Here is a 10,577-nt window from a genome sequence, read left to right as displayed (position 1 = left end):
TTTATTCCTCCCAGGGTCCTCTCCCTCCATCCCTCCCAGAAACGCCTTGCCCTCCATCTCTTCCATAGTCTTCTCCCTCCATTGCTTCTGGTCCTCTCACTCCATCTCACCCAGAAGCCCCTCTCGCTCCACCTTTTCCAGAGTCCTCTCCCTTCATCCCTTCCAGGGTCCTTTCCCTCCATCCCCAGTAGAATCTCCCTCCATCCAGTCCAGAGTCCTCTCCCTGCATCTCACCTGGAAACCTCTCCCTCGATCCCTCCCAGAAACTCCTCTCTCTCCATCCTTCCCAGAGTCCTCTCCCTCTATCACTTCCAGAGTTCACTCCCTCCACAAAAATTAATATATAAATATGAAAATTAAAAAAGAGAAAGGGAACCAGGCATGGTGGCTCATGCCTGTAATCTCAGCACTGTGGGAGGTAGAGACGAGAGAATTGCCTGATCTTGGGCTCAAGATCAGCCTGGGCAGCTTGGTGAGACCTCGTCTCCACAATAAATCAAAAAATTAGCCAGGCATGCTGGCATGTGGCCTGTTTCTTCTCCTGACATTCCTGGTGTTGACACTGGGACCCCCCATTTTGCTGAAGACCCTGAGGCACAGGAAGCCAAGTCACTTGCTCAGCTCCTAAGGGCTGAAGCCAGATTGAAACCCAGGCGTCTGTCTCCAGGTGCTACTGCAGGGGAGAGCACTAGGGTGGCAGGGGTCCAGGACCGACAGAGAAGCCAGGCAGGAACTCCAGCCCCCACTGGAGTCTGGTGAGGGATCCTGCAATGCCACAGCTCCCTCTCAAAAACAGGGGCTGCACTTGATCCGTGATTGCAATGCCTACAAGAGCGGCACGGGGGCCTAAGTCAAAGAGGGCAAGAGGGATTATTGCCGTGTGAGGTGCAAACCTGGACAACATAGCAAGACCCCATCTCTAAAAAATTATAATAATAATTTGGCTTCCTACTTCTATAAGGTGAACGTAAAATAAAAGAAAGCATTGAGCAAACCAAAATAACACGGCTGCTGCCTGTCTTTGGCTGGTGAGTTAACAATGTATGCATCACGAGCTAAATTGTGGAGAAAGGACCTTAGCTTTCAAAATCCAGATTTGTCAGCAGCCCCTGCCCTCAAGGATCTTGTCTCATGTGTGTGCCTGCAGACTGCCACAAAGGGCAGGACAGGGGGCGGGCCAGGTGAGGACATTTGCAGAGGTGCGCAGCTACAGCAGACTTCCTGGGGGATGGACCTTGCAGAAAGATTGGATGTGGATGGAGAAAGAGGAAGGTGCCCCAGGCTGGGGGCACAGCCTCGGCACAGGTGGAGAGGGTGCAACTGTCAGGCTGTTACCTGGGTGCCCCCAGCTCCTGGAGTCCTCTGACCACGCCCAGAGCCAGCCTGGCCTGTGCTTTGCAAGCCAGCATCCTGCCGAGGGAACAGCGTCTAAGGGATGTGTGGAGGGGACGTGGGGTGGGGCAGAAAGCAGGTCTGACTGTCTTGAGCTCTGGCGGTGACACTTCCTGAAGAGGGAGGTGGCCAGAGTGACACCTGGGGACCAGGATCCCTCAGTGGAGGTAGGAGGAAGGGAATTGGTCCTCGAGAGTCAATTCTGTCTGTGGGAACCGTGGGAGGACTTCCTGGGCGAGGCCTAGACCAGGACATGCTTGCTGGTGCTAGGGAGAAGCACAGGTGAAGGATGGGCAGCATGAACCCAGGGTTCCCAGGGTCACCCAGGGCGGGCCACTTGTGCTGCAGGGGACCCAACCAGATACCAGCAGAGCGCCTCTGCCCCTCCGGATCCTGTCTCCCTCCATAAAACGGGGAGATTAGACCAGATGACATACCTCCAAAAGAGTGCATAGGCCCCTGGTGATTTTAGTACCTCATGGGGGACCCTTTTCTCTTTTGTTATTTTCATAGTTATGTATTAATTTTTGTGTGAATTAGAAAAAGAAAATGTCACCAAGCGGACACTTCACGATAACGATGGCTCACCCTGTGCCTGGCACTGTTTGAAACACTGTCAACTCTCTCCCACACTTCACCTCATGACAAGCCAGCAGGCCCGTATGGCCATTGGCCTCCACTCACAGACGCAGGAAATGAGGCCCAGCCAGGCACATTCACTTGCCGGGGGGCACCAGGATAGGGAGTGGCCGGGCTGCGGCAGAGCCTCACCCCTTGGCCTTCAGTGTCTCTGCTTCGACTGAGCATAGATGGACGAGAGTGACCACACAGGCAGGGTGTGGGGAGGTGGCAAGCAGATGACGGATGGATCTGGAGGGCTCCAGCGGGGTGTCCCAAGATCTGTCCAGCTGGAGAGCTCTGTAATTTCAGGGGAAAACAGGCTGGATGGAAATGTTTGCTCAGGTAACCATATTTTTGCATGAGGTCATATATTTACATAGTTCTCAAATCAAAGCTATATTAAGAGATGTACAGCGGGCCCACCAAGGTCCCAGCAGCCCCTGAGCATCCTTCACATGTTGCTTTAGGCAAATTCAAGCAAGGAAAATATACTCTTCCTCTTCTCCCACATCCAAAAGGCAGTATGCTGTCTACCTGCCTTGATTTTGTTTCAAGGTTATAGGTGTAGCCTGGAGACCTTTCCCTATCAGCCAGTGAGATATGTGTGCCTGAACTTCTTCAACAGGTGTGTGATATTCCAACAGGTGCCTTTCGCTTGCTCCTCCTCTATTGACCACACTTCCCATATTTTGCTATTACCAGCAAGGTCACAGTGAATAATCACCTCATCCATGAGTCATCGTGCCCAGGGCAGGTAACCTGTGGTTCTGGAATAATGTCAAGGTGAGAAAAGGCACCTTTGAGTAGTCTTCCCACTGTAAGTGGAAGCCAATAGTCTTTTTTCAAAAAATGTGTTTAGGGCTTATTTGTACTTTTTTCTCTGAACTGTTCAAATCCTTAGCTCTCACTTTATTGGGTCTCTTTGTTCTTGATTTCTAAAAACTCTGTATATTAGAAAGATTAGCCCTTTGTGATTTATGTTGCAAATATCTCCCCTGGTTGTTATTTGTCTTTTGAACTTCCTGTTGGTATATTTTGCAGAAAGTGTTTTGTTTGTTTGCTTGTTTGCCTTTGTGAGTTGTAGCATTTATGCAGTTGAATGTATCAAACTTTTTTTGGTGCCCTCTGAGTTTTTGAGTCATGCCTAGGAAAGCCTTGTTATAAAGGAACTTGTGTGTGTTTTCTTTTACCAAAACGCCAGCTTATTCATGGGTAGGGGAGGAACAAAAGAAGACCCTGGGCCCCAAATCATACCCTCTTGCTAAGCAGTGAAGTTGGAATTTCTTACCCGCTGTCTCTGCATTAGCCCCACTGCAGGCCTGTCTTGGAGGTAGAGGCCGCTGGCCAAGGGGAGACCCACCATGGCCTTCCTGATCCACCTGCTGGTCTGCGTCTTCGGAACGGGCTCCTGGGTGGCCATCAACGGGCTCTGGGTCGAGCTGCCCCTGCTGGTGACGGAGCTGCCCGAGGGCTGGTACCTGCCCTCCTATCTCACGGTGGTCATCCAGCTGGCCAATGTCGGCCCCCTCCTGGTCACGCTGCTCCATCGCTTCCGGCCCGGCTGCCTCCCTGAGGTGCCCATCATCTTCACGGTGCTGAGCGTGGGCACTGTCGCCTGCACCTGCTTCGCCTTCCTCTGGAACGTGACCTCCTGGGTGCAGGGCCGCCCCCACAGCGTCGCCTTCATGGTCCTCACCTTCTTCCTGGCCCTGGTGGACTGCACCTCCTCGGTCACCTTCCTGCCCTTCATGAGCCAGCTCCCCACCTGCTACCTCACCACGTTCTTTGTGGGCGAAGGACTCAGCGGCCTCCTGCCTGCCCTGGTGGCTCTGGCCCAGGGCTCAGGCCTCACCGCCTGCATCAATGTCACTGACACCACGCTGAGCCCTGTGACCAATGGGAGCGGCAGTACACAGGTACCCAGCATCACCCAGGGCCACCGCAGCCCTCTGTGCTCGGCTGTGCTTGAGCACAAGTGTCAGGGAGGGGAAAGTGGCTTCCCTCCATCCTTCTGGACTCCGTGGCGAGTCCATGAATTGCATCAACATAAGGCAGGTTAACAACAGAAAATCCACTGTAATCACGTACAGACATACGCAGGGGAGTCTCACAAAAATAGGAGACGGAAGGGCAGTGGCATGCTCACAGCCACCACAGCCTGAACCTGCTGGGTTCAGGTGAACCTTCCGCCTCAGCCTTCCGAGTAGCTGGAACTACAAGCATGTGCCACCATGCCCAGCTAATTTTTTTATTTATTGTAGAGATGAGATCTCACCAAGCTGCCCAGGCTGGTCTCGAACCCGTAGGCTCAGGCAATCCTCTCACTTCGCCCTCCCAAAGTGCTGGGATTATAGGCATGAGCCACCGTGCCCAACCAGATGTAAATTTCTTTTACAAAAAGGCAACTTTTCAGAGCTGCTCTTTAGTCTACAGTTTCCCAAAATAGCCAGCTGGCAACAATCAATATGCCATGAGGTCTGTTTTGCGGTGGCATATTCTGGTCTCCTATGGTTATATTTTAGGGTACTGTGTCCTGAATGTGCTCTGAGGAAGGGACTTGTCTGAATCCTCGGGATCAGGTTTTGTTTTGGCATATGGAGTTTCAGACTGTAGAACATGGTGCCCTGGTCCACGCTGGTGCCCATGACAAACAGAACTCACTGTCTGCAATCCATCTGCGTTCACACCAGTGGCAGCTCAGGGCTGCAAAAGGCTCACACTCATTCGAGTGTTGCTGCCACCGAGTCAAGAAGCATTTTGATGTTCAGAGTTTCTTGGATTCCAGAATTGCAGATAAAGGCTTGTGAATTTTTATTTCTTTTTTTTTTCTCTTTTTTTGAGTCTGGGTCTCACTCTGTCACCCAGGCTGTAGTGTAGTGGTAGCATGCTCACAGCCACTGCAGCCTCGACCTGCTGAGCTCAGGCAATTCTTCTACCTAAACCTTCCAAATAGCTGAGCCTACAGGAGTGTGCCACCACACCCAGCTAATTTTTTTTAAAAATTTATTGTAGAGATGAGGTCTTGCCAAGTTGCCCAGGTGGTCTTGAACTCCTGGACTCAGGCAGCCCTCTCTCCTTGGCCTCCCAAAGTACTGGGATGACAGGTGTGAGCCACTGTACCCAGCCATGAACTTGCATTTATTCAAAATTCCTTAGGTGATACTGATGTACAACCAGGGTTGAGGACCATGGATATTGCTTCAATACCTCATGCTATTAACACACCAACCTTTTCATCACTGGATATTGTATGACTTCCATATGTCTGGTATTATCCAAATCACAGCAGAACAGCAGCAGTGGCAAACCAGCGAGACCCAGGCCACACTGACTTGCAAGCATTTGCTAATTAGTTGAATTAGTTGATATTTTAAATATTTGAAATTTCACATATACAAAGGAAGGAGAGCTGGCCGAACCAGGCCTTGTGGCCACAGGGCAAATGGGTGGGGCTGGGAAGCAGGGTGCCCTCGAGGTGAGTGGCTCTCCCCTTGGATGGGAAAGTCTCCCCTTAGGTGGAAGGTTCTCCCCTGGGTGGAAGGTTCTCCCCTTAAGTGGGAGGTTCTCTCCTTAGGTGAGAGTTTCTCCCCTTGGGTGGGAGGTTCTCCCCTTGTGTGGGCATTTCTTCCCTTGGGTAGGAGGGTCTCCCCTTAGGTGGGAGGTTCTCCCCTTGGGTGAGAGTTTCTCTCCTTGAGTGGGAGGGTCTCCCCTTGGGTGAGAGTTTCTCCCCTTAGGTAACAGGTTCTCCCCTTTGGTGGGAGGTTCCCCCTTAGGTGGGCAGTCCCCCTTCAGTGGAGTCTCTTACTAGCTCCTCTTCTGAACATACTTGTGGCTGCCACCCTGTCCATAGTAGAATGGTAGAAGGTGGAGCTTCCAAGTCAGTAATCACTGGATGGACTGGCTTTGCCACATTCTTCCCATATCCCTCAGGTAAGTGACAAACCTTTCGGACATCTCAGTTCCCTCTAAAATGGGGGGTCATGGTCTCCACCACCCAGGGCTGTGAGGAGGCACACGGGCTGATACAGGCCAAGTGCTCGTGCCCAGCGGGCACTCAGTGGGAGCAATTTTTATTGTTACCTTACCAGTTATTCACTTGCTTATCAACTACCTATTAATGGTAATATATAATGTGTGTGCTACATTATCGCATGTATGATGTCACCCTTCACACATACACACACATGTCACATGCAGAATACATTATCGTTCCGTCATGCACGTCTTTGCTGCCGGCACCTGTGTCCTTGCCCCCCGGCGAGCTGACCTGCCTGTCTTGTCCTTCTGCAGGGAGTCCCCAGCACTTTGGTCCCTGCGGTCACTTCCTTCCCTGGGATGTCAGCCCCCGTGGTCCGTCTGGAGAGCCGCCACCTGCCTGCCCACTTCCCGCCCCGGGTCTTCTTCCTCCTGCTGGCCTTCATGATGGTCTGCTGCCTGGCCGCGTTCTTTCTCCTCCAGCGTCAGCCCAGGGCCTTGGAGGCCTCCGTCGAGGACCTCCTCAGCAGCCAGCTCGCCCTCCACTGCATCCGGCCACAGGGAGAGAAGGACGAGGGCCCCATGGGCCCGGTGAGCAGCGGTCAGGGCCAGGGGCACCTGGAGGAGAAGACGGCCCCCCGCCTGGTGCACCTGGCCCTCGTCTACACCCTGGTGGTCTTCGTGAATGCACTCACCAATGGCGTGCTGCCTTCCGTGCAGACCTACTCCTGCCTATCCTACGGGCCGGTCGCCTACCACCTGGCCGCCACGCTCAGCTCCATGGCCAACCCACTCGCCTCCTTCCTCTCCATGTTCCTGCCTAACAGGTTCGCTGTGTGCCTTCCTTCGGCCCTGGGAAACCTGCACTGGAGGAGCACTTGATTCCAGAATTCTAACCCCCCACACTGGGCTGTGTGTATAGAGGTTAAGAACAAGGTGTGTGGACTCGCCCGCCCGGGTCCAAATCCCAGCTCCGCCATTTGCCAGCTGGCACAATTGGACAAGTCACTTCACCTCTCTGTGCCTCAGGGAGAAGAGCCTCGCCTCTGTTCCCCCACCCCTAACCAGGGTGATGTTAGACCCATGTGGAAAATTCCAGACTACCTGACTCAAGTAAGTAAGTCACCCCGAGCATCCATGGCAGGGCTCGGCATCCCAGCAAGAGAAACAGGACAAACCTTGGCACCAGACCGTCCTGGTTCAAAGCCTAATTCCATGATTTAAGCTGATGATTCCATCTGTCTGGAAAACGGGGGTGACAGCAGTTCTGTCCCCGAGGCCTGCCAGAGGCATGGGACAGCTGGTTCTGTAAAGCCCTCGGAGTGACGCCTCACATGCATCGATGCAGCCTGAGTGTCACCGATGCTGCTGTCAGCCCCTGAGAAAAAGGGGCAGCCGGGGCTTCCATTTGTTAGGGGCAGCTGAGGCTTGGATAAAGGGCCTGACCTGACCAGTCCCCAGGATGTCAGCGCTGCCCTCCCGCCTCCAGCCCACGGCTGGTCTCCTTGGGGCCGCAGCTCCACAAGAACGGTTGGGCAAATGGTACAAGGCAGATTGAGCCAGCCTCACTGGGGACCTGGGGTTCCAGGTTTTAGTAGCAACCCAAGGGGTTCTGATACAGGGCTTCAGCACCCCCAAAGGAGAAACCCCACTCAGGACCTTGACATTTTAGGCCCTACAGCCTTGCATCCCCTTGAGCAGCCGTCTCTCACTGGCCTCTCAGACCTGCTCACACCTAGCCTGGGAAGGGCACAGCGAGGACAGGACAGAAAACCCCAGTTGGCCAGGAACCTGGGTTTTCTCCTTTGGGGCCTAAAAGCCATGAAGATCTGGGGGAGGCAGGACCAGAGGCCCAAAGGGCAGGCTCTGAGGAGCCCCACGTATTAGAAATACAGAATCTGGAAGTCATGGGATCTGGGAATCTTAGAGCAGAAATAGTCCTTCATGACAGAGGCAGACCGCAGGGACAGACCAGTCTTGGTGTTCTGGAGACTGCCCAGTGGGACCTCAGGGACAAGGACCTCAGAGGAAGTATAGTGTCCTCAGTTGTTGGACCTGGGGTCATGGAAGCCACCTGTAGAGTGAGGCTGCCAGGGCCCCGGAGATTGCGTGGACCTTGTGTTGCAGATAGGGGTGGCTGAGGCCAGAGGGGGAGGTCACTGGAGGTTACACAGCACACCTGCGGTGCCTTCTCATCAGCCCTGTTTCCTGGTGGAGGCTGGGCATGTTGCAGGAGGAAACCCAACAGATGAAATACCAGGTGGGGCCCTGCTGGGGCCGGGCCCCACAAACACTGCCCTGCAGGTCACCGTGACCCTGCAGGGCCGCCATTTTGGAGGCTCAGGGACCAGTCTCAGCTTAAACCATGAAACTAGGATTTGAACCAGGACAGTCGGGTGCCAGAGTCTGTTCTGTTTCTCTGGCTGGGATGCCTGGCCATGAACACTCGGGGTGACTTAGACCAGCTCCTCCAGAGTGGCTCTGGCCCACTTGAGCCAGGCAGTCTGAAATCTTCCACACGGATCTAACCCCACCCCCTTTCTACTCCAGGTCTCTGCCCTTCCTGGGGGTCCTGTCAGTGCTCGGGACCAGCTTTGGAGCCTACAACATGGCCATGGCTGTGATGAGCCCCTGCCCCCTCTTGCAGGGCCACTGGGGCGGGGAAGTCCTCATCGTAAGTATCCGACCGAGGGGTTGCTCCTCGCCCCCACTCCCCTCCCTCTTGGCCAAGGCCCCGGGAGACCCAGGTCAGCCCTCTGTTGACTGAAGCCTTTGTGGCTGCTCCCTCAGGAAGCCCCAGGTGGGAGGGGTGCTGCTCACCTGGAAGTGGAGGCTTAGGGACTTGAGGTGGCCAGTTCGGCCTCTCCCCTGGTGCCACACTGCCCCCATATGACCTCCGCCTGGCCTTCTCCCAGATGCCCTTGACTTGGCCGCCGAGTGAGAAATGCCACTGGGTTATCCTTTGCCCGGGGGGGATCAACTTACAGGACCACCCCCATTAAGGCTCTCCTTGCACTTGGAGGCTATTCCACGGGTGTCCCTTAGGCCTCTTGGGTCGCCGTGCGATCGTGTCCCTTAGCCCTCTGGGGTCGCCGTGCGGTCGTCCCACAGCCCCTCACGCCGCCCCTCCTCCGCCCCGCCCGGCAGGTAGCCTCGTGGGTGCTGTTCAGCGGCTGCCTCAGCTACGTCAAGGTCATGCTGGGCGTGACCCTGCGCGACCACAGCCGCAGCGCCCTCCTGTGGTGCGGCGCGGCGGTGCAGCTGGGCTCGCTGCTCGGGGCGCTGCTCATGTTCCCGCTGGTCAACGTGCTGAGGCTCTTCGCGGCCGCGGACTTCTGCAGCCTGCACTGCCCCGCCTAGACCGCGCCCGCAACGCCCGCGCCCCGACGCCCGGAAAGTGGGCCCAGGGAGGCCGGAGCATGCCGGAGTCACAGCGCAATGGGGGAAGCAGGGAGGCAGGGCCTGCATTCTGGAACTGGGAACGGGAACGCCCACTGGGGACTTCGGGGAATGTCACGGGCCTCCCGCGGGACCTGGACGTGAAAGGCACAGCCCTGCCCCCCAGCTCTGTCCCCCACCTGCGACTCCGCCGGCTCAGGTCTTCTTTCCTTTGATTCTTGAGCGAGAGGGGGTCTGCAGCACCCAGCAGGAGGCAGGCCCCCAGCGACGTTAGAAGGGAAACGGCAGGGTGGGGGGTGAGCTGCTCCTGGCCAGCTGTGTGACCTTGGGGAAGCCACGTGACTTCTCTGTGCCTGTTTCCTCATCCCAAAACTGGAGATCATAATAAATAGCAGCAACCTCCGTGGCTTCGTGGGAAGAAAGGAAGCAGCACACAGGCAAGAAGCCCTCCAGAGCAGGACCCCACCTGACATCCCACAGGATTGACAGAGTATCCGTCGACACAGCCTAGAAGTGGCCAGTGGGATCGACAGGGCCCTGCCCTTGCAGAGACAACACAGATGGCCAGTGGCAGGGTCTCGGGCCTCTTGGCTTTCTGAGTTCCAGCACGGAGGGACACTGTGCCCCAATCTCTTCCTGCTGTCCCACCTGGCCTGGCAGCTCTCCTCCTTGGAGAGTAGGTGGCCTCCTGGGAGGCAGAGGTAGGGGGCGTGGAGGGCCTGCCCCAGCCTCCGAATGGGCCCCCACCCCCGGGCTGGGACCCGACACTGAGGAAACTCAGAAACAGGGCTCTCAACAGGAGGGGAGCGGGGGATTGCTATTTTTACTTTCTGTGTTTCTTTTTAAAAAATAAATACATTCCCTGCTTTTACACTCAGGTCAACTTTCAAAGGAGGAGTCCATTGTGAACCCCCAGAATGTGTCCACATCATTGGTTTTCAGTTGGTTCTAAGGTCCAGGCTGAGCTCGGAAATGTACAGCATCGAGTGTGCAGGGAACATCTGTGTTGGGACTTCCTTTTAGAGGTTCTGCATGCTCACCGCCCCCACACAACCACAAACGGTCCCACTTGTTTTGAATCGGGAGTACAGTCACGTGTTTCAAAAATCAGAAAATATAAATTGGTGCAAGGAAAAGTTTCCATCCCCCTTCTTCATCTGCCTGGTTCCTCTTTTTTTTTTTTTTTTTTT

General features: G+C 55.1%; 1 protein-coding gene across 1 annotated transcript; it reads left to right on the top strand.

Moving 5' to 3' along the window:
* The first annotated feature begins 3,317 nt into the window (after positions 1-3,317).
* On the top strand, positions 3,318-9,348 carry SLC52A3 (solute carrier family 52 member 3). Its single transcript, XM_008052402.1, has 4 exons — positions 3,318-3,929; positions 6,304-6,815; positions 8,539-8,662; positions 9,136-9,348. The coding sequence occupies exons 1-4, from the start codon at positions 3,375-3,377 to the stop codon at positions 9,346-9,348; spliced, it is 1,404 nt and encodes a 467-aa protein (XP_008050593.1). The 5' UTR covers positions 3,318-3,374.
* Positions 9,349-10,577: the final 1,229 nt, after the last annotated feature.

The sequence above is a fragment of the Carlito syrichta genome, unplaced genomic scaffold, assembly GCF_000164805.1.
Source record: "Carlito syrichta isolate Samal-C Ts95f unplaced genomic scaffold, Tarsius_syrichta-2.0.1 Scaffold274096, whole genome shotgun sequence".
Classification (NCBI taxonomy): domain Eukaryota; kingdom Metazoa; phylum Chordata; class Mammalia; order Primates; family Tarsiidae; genus Carlito; species Carlito syrichta.
Note: the sequence above shows the minus strand (reverse complement) of the source record. Positions and strands in the feature narration are given on the sequence as shown.